At 31.8% G+C, this 20,642-nt stretch overlaps 1 protein-coding gene across 5 annotated transcripts in view; it reads left to right on the forward strand.

Moving 5' to 3' along the window:
* Nucleotides 1-20,642, forward strand: part of LOC118190544 (SEC14-like protein 2) — an 87,692-nt gene that overhangs the window by 34,816 nt on the left and 32,234 nt on the right. For 3 of the 5 annotated variants that reach the window (XM_085808534.1, XM_035361272.2, XM_035361270.2), the window contains exons 2-3: nucleotides 5,877-5,990; nucleotides 18,248-18,323. In XM_085808534.1, coding sequence (XP_085664660.1) covers nucleotides 5,934-5,990; nucleotides 18,248-18,323 — 133 coding nt within the window. In that variant the 5' untranslated portion in view covers nucleotides 5,877-5,933. Of the gene's footprint in view, nucleotides 1-4,757; nucleotides 4,927-5,876; nucleotides 5,991-10,257; nucleotides 10,279-18,247; nucleotides 18,324-20,642 lie in introns of those variants that run through there. The other 2 variants (XM_035361273.2, XM_085808535.1) reach the window with 2 other exon arrangements.

The raw sequence follows: 20,642 nt of genomic DNA on the forward strand, positions 1-20,642 counted from the left end.
ACGTAAATATTAGTAACTGGCAACCCTTGCCATCTTTATCGTCAGCGCTACGATAAGGTAACTACTCCGCAAAATCACTCTTTCGACTGAAGCGTGTTTAAACTTCGAGAAAAAATTACTTCGAGAAAAAATTCTTCGGGCTTTTGCATAAAATACTGGCTTCTTTATCGGTATGACGACTAGCAAAGGCCGGAAAGGATTGACGTTATCAGGCAGTTTCAATTTGACATTGCCAGCCTGAAGTGTAGTATTCAAGTTTCGGATAGTGTTGTTAACCACTGAAATGTATCCCACATACATGTTAGAAGGTCTCCTTAATTTAAATATTCAGCAAGCTGTTCGGATGTAATAACGAAACGTGGTAGATGCATCACGACTAATCAGCTTCATCGCAGTTATAAACATATACTGTGAGATGTTTGTAACATGGGCGGTTGTATGCCTATAGACCTGTAGTCTATGATTCTCTAACTAGAGCTTAAAGTAATATATATTTTCAGTGAAGCCATTATAACGTTTAATTTATCTGCTGAGATCCACTGTAGAGTTTTAATTTAAATTCAACGATGAAACCTCTATCAAATGAAGCTTCAAAATTAACGCAACCCATTTAATTTCTAATTGTATGTGACGTGGCCATAGCAAGGATCAAAACACAGTAGCTGCAATGTGTCTCAATATAGCTATTCGTATGCAAGATTCACAAACTCAAGACACAACTTGCTCTAATTAGTAAACGAATTCCGCAGCTTTTTTTTAACACCAATCCGGGTATTGAGTCGGCTCGTCATCACCTGCAGGAATAATCATTTACCATGTTGCTTTAAATAACTAAGCCTTTTTACCTGTGCCATGTTGCTTTAAATAGCTCATTTCTTTGCATATTCAACAGAAGGACCTCGCGGTGCATATTAAGTCAAACGACAATTTAAATAGCAACAAGCGAAAATAATTGGTCAATTAAAATAAAATGAAAGCTTTGCTCGTGTTGTCCTCCAAACTGGACATATCAGCAATGAACCCGATGAAGAGTTTACAGCTGAAACTCCTTCAGTCTTTTATCCGATTCTAGATGTCATTCGAACTTCTAAGAACCTAATACTGTGAATACTGTAAATGTATACAGGAAAAGGACAGGTATGTGGTGGGCTGAAATTCTAGTGTGGGAATACATCGTGATCAATGGACGTACTGTGCCATAGATAGGAGAAACTGGAGCTATGGTTGGAGAAGTTGTTGCAACGCAGTTCTTCAGCTTTGCGTTGATTATTTCATAGTACTCTAAGAGAAGGATTTCGTTTCACAAATGACAACGTAATCCCTCATCCTACAAAGGAACAGCTAATATGTCTGAAAACTAAAAATACAGTGAATCCTCTCTAAAGTAACCACCCATGATTCCAGACAATTCTAATCTCATATGGAGAAGATACTTGTTCTGCTTGTTCTATGAGATGAGTGTGAAAATTATAACTTCTAAAAAGTCATGAACGTTACCTTTTGTTGATTATGTAGCAATCATAACTTGTAAAAAGCATTTTTTCGAAAGCATTGAACCTTTAAAATCATTTCAAAATAATGTTTACAGTTTCTTTGTTTTGATCTTGTGCTTATGATATAGTTTACTGAAACTCATTTTAGGATACATTTCATGAAAACATATAAATTTTATATAAACTTGTCCAATGGTCCTTCAAAAAGCTTCTTAGTATACATTTAATTCGAAAAATCAACTCCAAGGTACAGTCATAGTGATAGTTTATCTCAAGAGGAAAAGAAACACCTGCTTTCTTAAAATGCTGGAACATATTGAGGCACGCAACTATAATTATGGAATGACATTTTAGTCAATTTCCTCGTTAAGCAAATAGAAAATTGTCAAAGATTGTATGCTATTTAACGCAAATGCATGATTGACATCCAAAAGGCCTCATAAGAAATTGCCATGAAGGAGACCACAAGTTATTGAATATTTGAGCATGATTCGTTAGTACTGTATATCAAAAACTGAATACAGTTTTCTAATACATAATGTTTCTAATACTTAATTTATTACACAAAGCTTAGTAGAAGCAAAACCATATATATATAAAGATTCAAATGTCATTAAATGCTCCTTCCTGCAAACGGCACATAATTTGGAAATCATTATAAATAAAAACAATACTGTAAGCTTCTCGTGTAAATGTTAAGACAGAGGCAGAAAACGTACTTCGAAATATACTTTCCTTTTTCATTATAATCTTAAAATTTTCCCGTTTTAGGTTTAACCGTTTTGGCATCTAGCCGAAAATAATAAATCGGAAAATTATTATATTTTACATACAAGAACGTTTTTGATAGTTACCAAATGTCTACTATTTTTTAGTAGTTATAACGGCTTCAGAAACATTAGTTATTTTAATCAACTTTTTATTCACAGGAATCGAATAATATCCCTGTAGTATAGTTCAAAAAATAATGATTTCTTTATCATAATAATTCAAAAATAGACATGAGATTCTTATTATAATAATAAATAAATATTTGCTTCTTCATTGTGTGCGGATATGTAACAGTGTGTGAATGACTGAAAGTAACTTTGTGCGAATATGTATATCCAATTCTTCTAAATCCATTGCTTATGTCGTTGCAATAAATCATTGTGATTTGTAACAATTTATCTTAATAGCAAGTGAAGATTATTCATGATAATTTTAGTGATATTTCAAGCCGGTGTTGTGATTATTAATAATGACTTAACAGACTGTTTCATAATATTTGTTTTTATCATGATAATATTATTGTAACCGAAGTGATAATTCTCTAACGCACAATGCCCTTCAAAAGCAAAACCTTGATTAGTTTAACTTTCGTATTTACAAACAAAGCATATTTTGTTTTTTAATTTTTATTTATTACATCTGAAATTTGAGAAAAAGAGGCCAGGTTACTCTAAAATGAAATGTTAAAAACGCACGTAAATGCAACAATACGCTTCTACTGTTTCTATCTTTTTAAAACACTAAAACATTTTTATATGAAGAAATAAATTGTATTTTATATACGGGATTAAAACCTCGTCTGGCATCAAATGTGACCAACTCCCCATATTATTCGAAACTTAGTGTCTTGCTTATAATTTCACAGAAGGTTAGTTTTAGGTCCATTTTTTCCACTGATATTTTCTCCATGGCAATCATTTTTATGGTTATTCATTATAGAAGGAGAGATTTGACAGATAATTTTTAACACGACGATAGCCACAGTATGCACTTCTTTGACAATTTTACATGATTTTCTCAGAGACTCATTCACGTTTTGCTCAAGCCGACACTCTGTCAGGTATGAAGGTAAGCAGTATGTATTACAATAAATCTACACATTAGTAAAATGATATATATACATGAGCATAATGATTATACATGAGCATAGAGTAAGAGTTTAGCCTAAGGGAATGGATGCCTGCGGGGAGCGCTTTTTAAGGGAAACTGGTTCGTATACATGCTACACATGGAAAAACCACGAAACTGCTTATGCATCCAGTCCGTTCGTCGGAACTCGAACCCTGAACCGAACTATCAGTGTTAAAACGACATTACCACTTGGCCGCTGAGGCTAAAGGAAGAGTTAATGGATTGGAAAAACTGTTCAGGAGAATAACATGGCGTATTAATATGTGACAGGAGGCCCGCAGAGTCCTTCTCGACACATAGTGTTAATAGGAGACAACTTTTCATTTTTTTAATCTAGTTCACAGAGGCATTTTAATCCCCTGTGTAAAGAATAATGCGTTTCCTTACTATTGCCGTTGACATAATTTGATTCGTAAATTGTAATAATTAATATCGAAGGGTCTAGAGTTGATTTGAAAATAACGAAAACTGTGTTGAGAATTACTGCAGAATCATATTAAATTAATACCGTCTTGCAATGTGCTTTTAAATTCATCTGCCATAATCGTTGATTTTGGATAAGTACTACAACAACTTATTCTTGATTAATGAAAGCGTTTCCAAATGAAACGAAACTTTTTTTTTTCTGTCTTTTGGCTTCAGTATTCATTGTATATATATATAATCATTGCATTTTATTCACGCGTACTCTGCAAGAAGTTATTGTATAGTTTTAACAAATTTCATATTTAGAAGTAAAATAAATTCGTACAAATATGTCTATAAAATGGCAAAGTAAATGAACATGATATGTATGTGCAAAGGATGAAAGATTCGATTCATTAGTGCAGGAATGTCGTGCTGAATGCAAATATAAATCATGTTGCAAACAAGTTCTTTCCCGTTTCGTGCCATTATATGTTAGCAAATAATGTGCAGACAAAGTAAACGAAACGTGAAAAATAACATCATTCACATTTGGCTCGTGAGAATACAACGAATTGCATAAAATGTTTTAGCTTAAAGCATGAAAACATTACAGAAAACAAAGTACCCGAAAGAAACAAAAAGTATACCTAACCTTCATTGAATTATGGACTGACCATAAGTTCTTAAGTAAAAACATATCTAGGAAAAAGTCGAGATTTTTATGTTGAAGGACCCTGTTGACCTTGAGAGTCTTTGCTTCTTACCAAACTGTCAATTAGTGCTCCAAAGGGGCCTTAATTGTTTCATTCCTTTTGTGGGAAGGGATTCCCCCTTCAGGTTTGGAGTGACGTAAAACCAGAAAGAAAACTCGCCTCGCTACTACCAAATTTAGATTATCCTCGTATTCAGTTTTCCTCATACTACGAGGGATAATCGTATTTAAAAGCTTGGGCTTTTGTGTCGTGAACTATTTTGGGCTAAGTTTTAATATCGAAACTTCTTTACTGATGTTTCGATTCACTTGTTGATACAGCAATTACATGAAATAATTAATAAAATACTCGTACTGCGTGCTTCATATAATTAGAAGAATATTTTTAGCTGTTGATTATTTTCGTGAATGGTATGTATTCTTAACTACATCATTTCATGCAAGGTTTTTGTTACCTTTTTTGCTAAAGTTTTCCTGAATTAGAACTAAATATCTAAGCTATGAGAAATATTTGGAAATGAATTCAGAAACTGTATCTTTAAGTGAAAACTATATAATATACATAATGCTAAAGAGAATTCACCGAAATCCTATAGCATAATAAATATTTTATGGCTAATATAAATTCAGTATGTTACCTATTTCAAGCAAAAGAAGTAATCAGTGGAATATCTTTAGAAATTGAAATTCATTTTTCTGTGAAGATATTTCAATTGTATGATTTCGATATTATGTATCAAAATATTATGAAGCCCCTTGATTTGGTCATGTAGCTTATATAGCATAAAAAGCAGCATAAAAGTAAAAAAAATCAAATATATTTTTATTCACTGATATTTTTATATATGATATTTTATATAAGAAGTGTTTCTAAAGAACACTAACATTTGGGAAACATGATTCTTTCGCAAAGATATCTAATAATGCAAAGTGATCATTTCGTTTTCGAATAAATATATATATAAAAGACGATCTATGCAATATTGAGAATTTATTAAACACTAGTATATATTAGAATTATTTAGTTCAAACTGATATCATCGCTATGTTAATGATATCATCGCATTAACATAATTCAGGAAGAAAATATATATGTAAATAAGAAGAAATTATTTGAAGCAGAGCAATAAGCTTGAATTATATGATTATCTTATGTCAATATTAAAATTATTAAGTTTTAAATAAGTTAATATTAAAAGTGTAATGTAAACAGGTTAATAAAATTAATATGAATCAATATTGTCTCGGAACGAGAATTCCCAAAGTTTGAGAAACAAGCACTGGATTTTATTGTTATCATTAATTACATTTTAATATACTTAATTACTTATTTTGTGATCCAATATTTTGTTTGATTTCAGATTCTGTTTTGAACTTTAACAATTCTGGTAACTCGGCTGCACCACAAGGAAACAGAAATGAATATGTACGAGACGAAAAAAATGAGTCCTGAAGAGGAGGAGTGCATACAGGAGGTACGTAATTTACCTTTCATTTACGTACGCTAATAACAATTTAATTTTTTATTGTTTTAGTATGTTGATTATCTAGTCTTCATTTGAACCTCCTGTTTTAGATGAGAATAATTACTCTGAAAAATAGGAAAGAACGACACGCGACGTAAAACTAAGGGCTTTAAAAAAAAAAAACTTAGTTAATTTCGATCGTATTTAAGAAAAAGCGCTTTCAGCAATTCAACAGTTTCGCCTTCTTGAGCACTGCATCTGAAGAGTTGCTGTTAAATAAAATTAGCGTCAGTCAACTTTGTTTTCTCATATTCATTTGTCTCGTTGCAGTGCACGTCAACTATAGTCGCCTGTGTGCATTGTAGTCAAAGTATTAGCTATACTGCTTCAACCGCTGAAAGCGCTTCTGCTAAAATCTGTTACTCTGTTTTACATGGCAAGACTTACAGTCTTGATGTGTATCAGAGTATTCCGTTCAAATTTATACGAAATTTATAAATGTTTATTTTAATAATTAGGTATCAGCGTGTTGAAAAATACATATTTATTTGCTTTAAAACTGTTTCATTAGAATAGGGGCTCTCAAACACTGGGATATTCTCTCCTGGGAGGATTTCGTAGCTTAAATGAGGAGGAATACAGTCAGACTTTTATTTCGTTGTTAAGTATCAGTTTTAGTTTATGAATGTAACAAAAAAAAATTTATTCAAGTTTAAGTATTTATCAAATTTTTTTATAATTTTTGTTGTTTAATTTATAAAACATGTTAAAAAAATCGGAATTTAAATAAATGTATCTATGTATTTTTCGAATTAAAAAAAAAAACTGAGAAATGGCGATGGGGAAAGAGGTGCACGAGGCAAAACAAGTTGAGAACCACTGGCACAAGAAGATAGAAAGATATTATTCAGTTTTGTAATTGTGGGTAGTAGGCATCACACAAAGCAAGAAAAAAATGGAGGTTTGATTGAACCTAGCAAGCTGAATTTTTAAGATTTCTGTGAGAAGGATGGAATCATAGTAATAATGTGCCAGGTTTCGTGCCTGGTTAAAGTTGTTCCTAGTTTTGACTCTTGTTACGCTTTTGAATCAATGGAAAAACTTCATGTGCTTTTTAATGTACATTCAGTAACTCATAAATATTTCGACTACTGACATAATGAAGAACTCATCTGCAAATGCTTCCTTTTTTAAAATAAATTTTTGCCGTTTTTTATTGTTTTATTCTTTAAGCAATACAAAATGATAGATATTTGATATTCTGTAAAATGATAGATATTTGATATTCTGTAAAGGCCATATTTTCTTTGAAAACGGCGAACTCGTTCAGATAATATTCGTGATATTTTAACGCTCAAGGTGTAAGTAAGGGATAACGCTCGCTGATTGATACGTTCAAGTAATCGTTCAGATGCTAATTTTCAAGTGAGGAATTACCAGAAACGGGCTAGTGCCTTCAATGGCCGAGTATAGGCAAACCAGTTCACAGAAGATGCATTGAAGTGAAAGTATGTTGACCAATAATAAAAGCATAAAATAATGTCTATGTAAAAATTAAATGTATTGAGTTAAATGAAAAAGAGAGAGAAAGAGCTTTTTGAAGTTAGTTTCAAGAAAACAGTTGGATTACTAAGTTTAAAAAAAAGCAATTTACATTATTTTTTAGCTTAAAATACATCGTTGAGATTAAGAGTGCTATGATATTATTTTATTTTTATTACAAAGTTACTTAACGGTAACAATGCTACTAATATTTCGGAAATTATTAATATCTTAAATGTCTTTAAAGTAAAAGCTATAATTAATGATACGATGCTAATTTGAAAACTAAAATTTAGACGAGAAATTAGCATCAATTTTTCAGTCATTTCTTTTAAGCTGTAGGGTTTATATTTATTTTAACTAACATTTATTTTAAGTTTAAACTATCTTTCCTGTCAAGCCTTACTTTCCCCTGGAATTGCCAATGCCAGAGTATGTAAATTTTAGTAGAACGCGCAAAGTATTCAAATTGTCAGCGGAAGTAAATTTGAGTTAAATAGAAGGGAAACGAGTTCGTAAGTGTGCTTTCTTGCTTCACGAGCGTGAAGGTGGCTAGGTAGAAATTGAAGAACCGCGCGTTTCGGCCTGTGTGCTTGCCTCGGCAGATAGTCGAATCTTTCAACTTAATATTCAGAAGTTTGCTGAAATATCAGCGGTATCTTAGAACGCGGTTAGGTTAGTTACGTTTAGAGAGCCTCGTAGGTAGTAACTTGTTATTATTCATTTTTAGTTTCTTATTTTTATTTTACCGCCGGGTCGGCGTAGTTTGTGAGCGTCAAGTGCACGCATCTGTAACTTCTAAAGTAGAATAAAAAGGGAGTTAAACCCTTCTTAAGAGTTTTGTGTACTTTCCAGTTTATAGCAGTCACTATTCTTGTTGCGTGTAGGTTGGGGCCGCGCAACACCACAAAGCAGTTAGCATTTTACCTGATATGACCTTTCTTTCTTGTTAGTAAACACTGTGCATAGTTTCAACATCATATTCTATAAACAACTAGTTTCATACCAACTATTTTGATATTCTCTTAGGTGGTTCGTTTAATTTTTTAACCTTTTGTGTTTACTATGTATAGGAATTTCTTCGAGAAAATATTACAGAGCAGCACACAGCAATAGAGTGTGACCGGAACCCATCACATTATTTTTCAACATAATCACTCAATCTCTGTAAACATTTGTCTTAATGTTTAATTATTATTTCAATTCGTTGCCGACAGATGCCTGCTCATTAGTCATTATAGAACTGTTGTTTACATTTGTTCATTGTTAGAAAATTAATGTCCATCCCGACATCAACGCGTAAGAAATTTCTGAAACTATTACTCTGAGGGGCCATTGCATCAGCCTAAAGTCTTTAGCGATCAACGCTGATGGCGTTCCTCGCCGATCAGCATCAGAAAAGCCTATACAGTTATGCTCGAATTGTTGGCCCCACTTCACGATGTCTGAACGTGACGGTTTCCTAATGTAACTCCACAATTTCACAATGAATCTCGGTATAGTTAGAAATGTTTTGCCCATAAAAGTTTTATTGTTCTTCTTAACATCAACCCTAAAGTTAAGAGGAACAAATAAAAGTTGGTATTTTTACCTAACAGCATACAACAAATGCCTTTTCTTAACCAACATTATTAAAGCAATATTAATGTAATAGTCAGACTACTCAGAAGATATTAATGTTATAGTCAGACTACTCAGAAAATGAATGGTTCTCTTCCTGGTTGCTCTTCAGTTAGACTCAAATATAAATGAATTCTAATATTAGTTCTCCTTCACTTCTATTTCTCAATCTCTTTGTCCATCAGTCAATTAAAATAATTCAATTTGTCAGTTGATATAAAAAGGAAAGGACCAGCTTGTCCATTTAGATTCCATTCAATAGGGAAATTTCTTTTACATTCTGAATGCAGAAAGTTGTAAGTAGAATTAATTTCAAAATGGTTATCAAAAATTACTTAAATGATTGTCCGTTATGCATTGGTTAGTATTTAAAATTTCTGAAGTAAGCTTTCAGTAAGGATGGAATTTTGCTCTAGCGCCACAATTTCCTCGTTAATTCCATATTATTGCTACTATCGGTACAGGGATAGGTCAAGGGGAAGACCAGGTAGTTACCAGTAGAGTCATTCAGGTATCGTTCATGCTTACTAACTATCCACATAGAACAAAGCTCTACAGGACCCAGAGGGTCTCCATGGTTCTCCGTACTACAATGAAATTGCTATTGTTACTACTATAATGAAATGGTTTCTGTCAGAGTAGCAGAACTGGAGTTAGGGTTTTAGCTGTCCTGCGTAAATTCTACAACTTTTAAACTCTACCACCCAGTTTGTTTTTAAATTAAAAAATTTTTGCCAAATTCCCTTCCCGGTGCGACTGCATCGGTATCACAAGTGGAGGTGGCGGCCCTGCTCCATAGGAAGGCGTGTATATGAATATTATTCTTTGCATGCAAATAAATCTTGTTACGCAATTATGCTGCTTAATGACGACCGTTATAACGTTTTTTCTTTAAATTCTTTTAGTAATATTGAATGATTTCTATTTTAAGTCTAATCAAGTAACTTTACATACTGTATTTTTCCCTTTTCATATAGCATGATAAAAACACCTGAGCATTCAGAAGTTATGGAAAAAGAACTACTAAACTTGTTATTGCCATATAAGTAATTAATTATTAGACAGATGGGATGAAACAATCATTATCTGAACTCAGGATTTCTTACTTTTAAGAAGACTTATCTGAACTTTAAAGGTAAACAGACAGCAAATTAAAATAATTTTTCGTATTATCTTCGAACTTAACTATGCACAACGTACTAACCAATGCATAACGTACAATCATTTAAGTAATTTTTGATAACCATTTTGAAATTAATTCTACTTAATTCTATTACTTCTACATTCAGAATGTAAAGAAAATTTACCTATTGAATGGAATCTAAATGGACAAGCTGCTCCTTTCCTTTTCATATCAACTGACAAATTGAATTAATTTAATTGACTGATGGACAAAGAGATTGAGAAATGGAAGTGAAGGAGAACTAATATTAGAATTCATTTATATTTGAGTCTAACTGAACAGCAATCAGGAAGAGAACCATTCCTTTTCTGAGTAGTCTGACTATAACATTAATATCTTTTGAATAGTCTGCCTATTACATTAATATTGCTTTAATAATGTTGGTTAAGAAAAGGCATTTGTTGTATGCTGTTAGGTAAAAATACCAACTTTTATTTGTTTGCTTCTTTATCAATACAGAGAAAGAGATGGAAGTTTTATAAAATATTTATAATGAGAGTTTCAAATCCTCGGCATACTTTAGAGTCATTGGCACCTAACATAAAATAGCTTTGCATAAAGAAAACAGAAAATGAGTAATGATCCTCAGAAAGAAAAAGGAGTAATATACTAGAATAAAAGGGTTCAGGATGTATCTACGAACTGGGTTAGATTCCAGGCGAACAGGCTGTCTGCATGGGTGTTTTCGTGGTTTTCCGCATCTGTAACGTGTATGCGAGCCAGTTTCTCTCAGAAGGTCCTCCGAGAAGGCATCCTCTTAGGCAGATAGACCTAGTATACTTTTCTGTAGTCTCAACAAACCAAACCGAATCCTAGTTTATATTCTGGGAAGCAGAGAGAATGAAATTACTCGCTGTATTCTATTTACGAATTCAGAGATGAAAGAATTTATCAGATTAAAAAGCTGCATTCTGCATTTCAACAATTCCTGTATTAAGTATTATTCTTTTTATTTATACTTTTTCACGCTGTGGTACCTTGTACGGTGCTACTAAAAATAAAAATTTTCTAAATTACTTGTTGAATTTGTAAAAGAAAGAAATATACGACAGTTTTCTACAGCCTACTTATACAGAAAATAATATGTTTGCCTTATTTTCGAAAAACTTTACCAATCACTTACTACATCTGTTAGTATGGTGGTTTCGACTTGGTTTCCCATTTAACAGGCATTTCATTGAAAGTCGCGTTAAGAAACCTGTTCTGTAGTTTAAGAAGCAGTCTAACAAGCGTTAGAAACAAATAAAGACTAAATCCAAAAATAAATCCTAGTTAAGCTACTAATTCTAAGACTAGAACTCTAGTCAATGTTAGTCGAGAATCGTGTTATGTATGAACAACAATTTTCACAAGCAGAATAAAAAGTGCCAATGAGAGTTAAACTATTGACCTCTTAAGCTGTACCTGATAATTAAGCCTTAGATATCTGCAATAGTAACTGTATCCATTTCTCTTTCAAGAGTTGCGGGTGATGCAGGTCAGTGTTTATTTAGTGCTTTGTCAATTAAATAATTAATATTTATTGAGCACCGAACCTAATACTTGAATTAAAAAAAATGAAATTCGGTAGCAGAAAAATGTCGATCATTTTAATATTCCCTTCAAGAGTAAGGTGAATTTCAGGTTTGCTACTCTGTGGTATAAAAAGGCTCATAACATGACGTTTTGAAGCTGCCGACATTAATTTGTAGATCTACTACTAGAGTACCTAAATCTTTCGATTTTCTGTATTTATAATCCTGTCAAAATTTCTTTTATTCAACTGTATTCTTGCTCTTTAGGATGTTGACTGTGAGACTAAGAAGTATAAAATGGGGTGTCAGTACTAATATCTATTCTTGACAAAGTGAAGCATAGGAAAATATTTGACAAAGAAAGTTTTGTAAAGCTATTGTGTGAGTACATAAGTTCAGATCGTCATCTGTGTACGACGTAGAAAGAAGAAAGTTTTCAAGCCTTTATGACTAAACATAAAAGTCATAAAAGTTTAAAATTGCAGAATGTTATTTAGAAGGATTAATGATGCTAATGTTTTAGTTACAAGCTTTATAATTACTATCATGTCAGAGCAATATGCACATGGAGTGAGATAAGCAAGACTAGGGATCGGACATATATTTATCGGTACACAGAAGATAACTTAAGTGCCGATTTATATTTTCTACAGTTCAGCAACAATCACGTAACAAGGCTAACATATTCAAGAGGTATTAACATATTCACCTGCATTCACCTGCTGAGGAATTAACATATTCACCTGCATTTAAAAATGAAAGATTTTTTTCTTTTGTAGGATTTAAGAAGAAAATGGTTGTATTTTCTAGTTCTGTTCTTTTCAGAGTATAAATTCTGTCAGTTGAAAGTAGTATAATAGATAAGATACAGAATTGCTTTCTAGAACACTAAAAATACATGAAGCAAATTTTCGGACGAAATATGTGGAAATTTCCTTACATATATTATCGTAACGCATAAAAAATTATGACCAGTAAGACTTTTTTTAACTTTACGTAAGGGAATAATTTTGATTCCGAATGAAAAATGTGACTTATAACAAATATTTCAAAGTCTAGTGCAATTGAATGATACTTTTTCTTCGCATATTTGACAAAATTTAATAGTTTTTTCAGTTTAAATTAGGCTGAAGGTGATAATTATGATTTATAAGAAGATAATTATTAAAGATACTTTAAATTAAAAATGTTTTCTTTGAGACATAAGAAAAGGAAGTAACTTATACTTCAGTTTTTATTTATTTATTTCTAAACTAAATTAGAGTGTAATATCACTTTTTGTTTTACGTTTCATGTCATAATGAATTGTTTTCTGGAACGAAGATTTCATTGATATTACCACGATAGTTGGCGTGTATTTATTTACACGTGTTCGAATTATGAATATAAATATCTATCGGATTAATAACGCAATCGATAATGTTCCTTTAAACGTCACGTAAGTAGATGAGGAAAGTTGTACGACCGCTGGAAAAGACAATATACTTATTATCTTTTGCTATTGACCCCAGATTTCTTGATTTGTTTTTAATGAGTCTATATAATACTGGAAATGATCACCTATTTTCTTCCTCAATTAAGGAATGTATATATCACGTTATGATAGTTAAGTGAAATAAATACACATCTGAAGTATATTTGATATTATTTATCTTAAGGCATTTAAACTTAAACCTTTTGTGTTCATGCTGGTAATTATAATAAAATGTACATTTCTTTACATCAAATTTCTTACTTTCCCCTTTAAACTATATGCTTTCAAAATTAGGTTTATTAAACAAGAAAGTATGAAAACATAATAAAATGGAGTCATGATGCCTCGCTGAGAGAGGTAGCTTAATGTTAGTTTATAAGGTCTCCCGCGTTTTAGGATGTCTTCGTGGTGTAGTGGTTAGCACGCTCGACGCATATTCAAGAGATTCGTGGTTTGAGTCCCGGCGAGGGCATTGCTCTTTTTTCACATCTCTTGCTTTAAAAAAATACCTAATGTCTCTACAGTGGCGTCCGAACTAAAAATGGTGGTGGATGATGAATCGCCGCCACCAGGATTTGGCGAGTGGGTCCCCTAATCCACAGTCGCCCTTTAAAAGGCGGGTACATAAGGTATTTCTCCCGCCTTCATAGCATGCCTTCGCGATGTAGTGGACATCACGCTCGATGCGCATTCGATAGGTCCGTGGTTCGAGTCCCGTCGAGGGCATTGCTCATTTTTCATCTCTCCTGCTTTCAAGAAATACCTAATGCCTCTACAAGTTAATATTCAAGACACACATCTGAAAGTATTTAAAAGTGGAGTTTTTTCTAAAAATAAATTTATTTAATTTAGCAAAGTGCTCATCCATACAATGTATTTATGATTCAAGTTAAAAAATAGAGTAAAATGGAAAACAAAAATTTCTCACTAACTATATCATACACTTTGGTAAATGCTTGGCAACTTACCGATACGATTGCATTCTGACGGGATTCTATATGCAAAAAATGCAAGCGGCATTTCGACTTCAAACAATATCATTTTGGCGGCATTTCTGCATAAGTAAATTGCAGAGATATGCACAAGCATTTTTGGCAATACTGGCAAATTATTATTCAAAAGAGACCTTGAACTAGACCAAAAAAGCTGATTCTGACATCTAAAACCCGCAGCTTCGTTATGTAAATAGAATATGGTATCTTTACCGCAATTAAATCATTGAGATACAGTTGACAACACGTTTGTCACATAATTGTAGTTAGATTCAAGTATCAAGCTATTTATTTCTTTGCATTACTATTAAGTCTGTATTATTTAGAACTTAAAACATTTCATCACTTTTTCGTGTGTGCGTGGTGTATATTATGAGGAGTTATGATAGGAAAGGATTACGGAGCACATAACTATGTGCACAACTTATTAAACGCTAGATTTCCCAAAATACCACTTGACCCTATACAAACTATTACAAAGAGGAAAAATTCTGTATATTGGTTAATTTTGCGATTTTTAGTGAAAGCATAAAGGGACTGTAAATTCTTTTTAAGAACTTTTAGTCCTTTCACCTCTTAAAAAGAGAGCTATTATGCTTTTAAACCGAGAAAACAGGATAAAATTCTGATAAGTAACTATATAAGTTTTTTTTTAAGATAGCAAATACGATAATATGTTTTACAATACGTTTTTAATATTTAATTTTCATTTCCACATTCGTTTGTAAAACAACTAAGTAATTTAAAATTTCTATGATTTTAGAAGTAACACTTAATAGATAGATCTTCAAGTAATTTTTGGAAGAGGAAGGAAGCATACTTATTGTTTTAAAGCATTTATTTGTCATTAAATGGATTACATCTATGCAAACATGATTTTTTGAAAGTAATTTTGTAGATTATAATTAGTCATTTTCTTCTTCTGTTTAGTAATTCACTTTGTCATAAAGTTAACTATACAAACTGAAGATGGCCTAAAAATCCCACTTAAACTGCTATAACTATTCTAAAGACTGTTGTTATTACAAGTTAAAATTTGTAACCATTTCTCATAATCCAATGATGCTATGCAACCCGAAAAGGTTGCTATAAATTCCATTTCCATATTAAGAATACTTACTACTTACATAAAATCTTTTTAAACTTTAAATGTTGTATGTGTTCTAACCCATATGGCCTCAGAAACTCATACACTGAATTTATTTAGGACTAATCGATTTCTTACCATCGTCGAGCAAGTTACATAATTTCTTGTTGCGTCAGTTTCTGAAATTATAAGAGTGATTCCATAAATAATAAAAGCAGTTATATTATTTGCAGGAAAGATGATTTTAGTAAAAATGCTGGTCACAAAAAGAAAAGTTTTAATTAATAATTTTATGCAGGAGATATATTATGTGCTCTTGAATTAGAAGGTTATGGCTAAAAGGTTAACCATTTCGTGTATGGAAGGCCTGGGAAACCTGTTTGTTCAAGATATTTACTAAATAACGCTCAGTTATCTATCACGCTATGCCTATGGTTATTCATTATAAGGAATATAAACTTAATACCACATTTGAATATTCTTAGACGAACTCGCATGTTGCCCTAAAATCTAATCTGTGGTTTTCATAGTCGTGCATATGTGGCTTATAAAACCATACACATGGTATTTAGCCATACATGGAATACAAGAATACTTGTCTGCAAACAGGTCTTTCTTGTCATATCTAGTTTCTATTCAGATGAGTCTTTTGAAATAACATCCTCTCATTCCCAAATCACCTTTTATTAGATTGTAAAATTAATAGCCTTAAATTCTGTGCTTTGCATGGCTAAGATAAAAATAGTAATAATAACCCCCTCTTTCGATCGAGCATTTTCTTTTTTCTCCAGCTATTTAAAACTGTGAATGTTATTCTAAATATTGAAAGCATATTATGTTAATTTATTATTGATTCATAACAATAGATATTTATTTATTCGTAACAGTTCGCAATAATGATGGCCATATGTAACAAATGATAGAATTCATTACCGATTTATTTACAAACATTTACGCCATCTCATTAAAATGCATTTTCCATAATCTAGATCAATTAGTCGTGCTAATGTATATTATATTAAAAAATTACCCTTGACCTGTGTTGTAAATTTTACCAAACAATTGTTAATTACGGTTTCAAAATAAAGATTAGGAAATATGTCATGGTTAATGCGGTTATAATTTGTAAGCTTCGTACCCACGAACGTTTCTACTTTTATTGACTGCCAAAGTATTCTAAGTTGAATTCGTTAGCAAATTTTATAGGGGATTCATAATAACTTAGGTTGTACATTAACACTGTTAAACAAAACCTACATACTGGCATTTTCAAATGAAGGTCATTTATCGTGTCAGGGTAAATGAAGCTTTAATTTAAAAAAATTAAAATGAATCTAAAATAACTAGTTTCTGAACTGGAACAAAGATAGAAAAAGCGGAAAACAATGAAAGTATTTACTACTAACAACTAAAGTTGACAAAATTAGCTGATGTTATCATTTCCCTTTATGGCAGAGCCTTGCGCTTTAGACCCTTACAGAATCTGCCACCAGATTATTTACCGAATATAGAATAATCAGAATAACATAGAATAACCGTATTTAATGATAAATTTTATTATTTATTTATTTAAAAATACTTGAAATATCTTTTATTATTTTTAAAATTATTTCGAAATACTTGTTGAAGGAAAGACATCCATGTAGGTACTAAAAGCGATTCCTTTCTACGCAATCGATATTTCTCTTACACGAAAGAGGATAACATTGTTTGAAGGTCGAAATGTGGGATTTAAACTTGAGAAATATTGTTGATGAAACAGTAACAAGTGGCAAAATTGGAAAAAAAAACAATAAACCGAATGAGGCTTTTCATTATGACCCTAATTTTTTCAAGGTCTTAGATTTTTCTGTTTATCTAAACTTTTCTCCCTGACCCTATTTCCTCAGATGCGGGTCTTCCTTATAAATTTCAGCTGTAGTGAAGGAGGTCATACAATTGTTTTCTTATTGTAGTTAATATATAAAAATAAATAATTCGGTCGTTTCATATTTTTAATAATTCAATTGTTAAGTTCAAACAAAAACTTTGACTTTCAGATTGCTATTGTAGTATTTTGACCATCTGGACTTTCTTGGCTCGTTAAACGCTTTGTAAGATCAGATTTCATATTCTGTTTTATTCATACATAAAGATCTGGATAAAGAGAACTGTGGGGTTAACCATTAAGTTGAAGACTCAGCTTAAATTCATTTCACCATAGAAGTTGTACATTAGCCTGCCAGTTAAGCTCAATCATTTTAGTTAACTGGCAGGCTAATGTAAAAATATGAAGCTAATGTAAAAATATGTTGCGTCTAAGAAAAAATGTGAAGTGATCATTCATTACAACTACAGGAAGTATAATACTGAAAATCCTTCGTGTAGCGCCAGTGATCGTATACTGCAGAGTAAAGGTTAGTATATTTTTCGCGGCTTAAAACAAAAACAGAAAAAAAGCGTGTAGTCGCTTTAATTGCTCGCAGTAAAATATTCAATTTTGACTTACATTCATACATTTCTTTGTAAGTTCCCTTCCCAAAAGGTTTAAAGGCAAACAGATAAAGACGATATAGAATATATGCCATTTCCTCAATCCTTAAAACAATATATAAGTTTTATTGTAATATGCTCCTTTTTTACAAGCATTTGGCAGAAGAAATGAAAGTAGTTTTCATACTTATTGCGAAAGTAAATTATGGACAACATGAACAAAGACAAGGAAGGTAAACGTTTATTCGGGTTAATCTTATGAGATGTCGAAAATTGTTTAATAATTCGAACAAAATGTTATTGTTACGAAAGGTATTGTTGCATATAAACGTTTTAAGACTTTACTTCCTGTTAACTTAAAAAATCAATTCTTTTTTTTTAGCTGAGGAAAAGATTTGAAAATGAAATGAAACCAGAATATTTCAATGATGACTCGCTTTTCCTGCGATTTCTCAGAGGTAAGTAAGCGGGAATTTTAAATATCAAGTTTATGAAGTTTTTTTTAAATTTCTTCAGATGAAATTTGTTCACTTAAACGTATAGGAAATAAATTAACTAGAAAGAAATGGTTATTACAGAGATGAATGTTTATTGCAACAACGTATTATGCGTCAGCAGGTGTAATATAAGAGCCATAAGCCTCAACAATTATAGATTACGATAAATTGCGAATATAGAAAGATATGCATGATGCTTTATATAGTTTTGATACCAAAAGTTGGTATTGACTAAGAATAAAAAATCGGAGAAATTATTATCATGTTGTTTTATATCATTTACACAGGTTCTCTCCCAAATGTTTATTAGATTAATCCAGTAACGACAAGAGACTACCAAGAACGATAGCCAGTATTGAAATACTGCAAAGAGATTCAGGTGACGCATAAAAAAACTTAGGATGTGAAAAGTAATAAGGATTTTGAGATCTCTTTTCTATGCAATAATATAATTAAAACTCTTTGCTGTCAAAGTAATTCCATGTAATACCATTCAAAATTAATATATCAGGAGTGAAAAAAGGAACTTTTTAAGATAGTTTCAATTCGTTTTAATTTATTTCATCAAACGCTGGCTCGAGATTCATGGAAAGAAAAAACTGTTATTAAAAAAATTCATGTATTTTTGATTTCCATGGAATGGTACATTAATTTTCTCATAAACTTGACTGCTACAGAGATAACTTCAATGTTTTTAGCGCAAATTAAATTTTAATAAATAATTAACTGATGCAGTCCCAAATATTAAAAATAGGTACATATACATGTTACATCTTCTTTTACACAAGATAGAAATTGAACACTTTTTTTTTTATCCGGGTTTAAAATCTACGTAAGAAGTTCCATTTTCGTAGCCATGATAAAGGTATATGATTATTTTACAAGTCATTTTAAATTCGACGCAATCATGTTTTCAAGCAAACATTTAGTTATGCTTTATTCAAGGAGGTTGAATACGCTGGCTACATTAGACTTTCGTGGTTTTCTTCATGCGAAATGTTAATAAAGGACCACTTCCTCTAGCTAAGTCCTCCGCGAGGGCATTGATGCAAGTTTTAAGAGCTAACAAAGTGCTATAGCTTTCTACCTATTGGCAGATAACTCTAGAATGTTTTACTGCAATTAAATAGTTCATTTCGGTCAATTCAGTAGTAAGTTGATCTAATTCAGAAATATTTTATTGCTGTGAATTGTAGTGATAAATTACGAGTGATATAATCATAAGGCAGTGTAAATGTAGTTAAAGAATCAAATGCAGCTTGAACTTAAAGATGTGTCCCAAGAAGATGAGGTGTGTGTATTTAATTATGGCAAAACACACGAGGGCTATCTGCCTAAGGGGAGGGATGCCTTCGTGGAGGACTTTCTAAGGGAAAATGGCTCGTATACACGTTACACATGGGGAAAACCACGAAAACGCCCATGCAGCCAGCCCGTTCGCGGGATTCGAACCTCGGACCGAACTACCAGTGTTCAGCGCCTTTACCGCTCGGCCGCTGGTGGGCCCCCAAGAAGATGAAGCCATGTATAATTTCTTATAGAAACTAAGTATAAAAAGATTTTTAATTTAATTTTACAAAAATGTGAAAATAATTAAAATTATTTTCACATTTTTGTATATCAAACGTTAATGACAATTTATATTTTTTATTTTAATATTTACAGTTGATGAAAACTTATATTTTTCGTCGAACATTGATAAAATAATATTCTCATAACAATAAGACCATATTTTGTAAATTTACAATAGGTAAAGCGTTGCACTTTAATGACAAATAAATCCACTCTTTGTCTTAAAACTTTATAAACTCCTTTAGATTTATAGATAATTTGTTTTTCTTTATTAGCAACTAATATACATAATACTTTCTTAAAAGCCTTTTGTAAAGCTGACCTTCTTCTCTAGAAAGGTAAAACTGATCTTTTCTAGAAATGATCGTTGCAAACGAAGGTTTGAGGCGTTTAGAAAAGCCTAGATCTATACCCAGCTACTTCCTTTCTTTTAGAATAAATCTATTTTACTTTTCTGCTTTAGGCCAATGGTAATGCCAACCATCTGCATAGAAATCCTTTAGTCATTTCAAATGATATGCTTCCAGAAGTAAATATTTTTTACTTTTAGCTCATTCTGAGTTTCAAACTTAATACTGCGCTGACAGTAAAGACTCTGAGTTCTCATTGCCAGATTTAAGTGTGGAGCCACGGTTATGCCAGCCGTTGATTTAGGAATACAAATATTTGTACGTGAGGGAAATGTCATGTATTTAACGATTACATTGA

Source organism: Stegodyphus dumicola, chromosome X1 (genome assembly GCF_044657685.1).
Source record: "Stegodyphus dumicola isolate Sdum_Otavi_A_Nest chromosome X1, ASM4465768v1".
Taxonomy (NCBI): Eukaryota; Metazoa; Arthropoda; class Arachnida; order Araneae; family Eresidae; genus Stegodyphus; species Stegodyphus dumicola.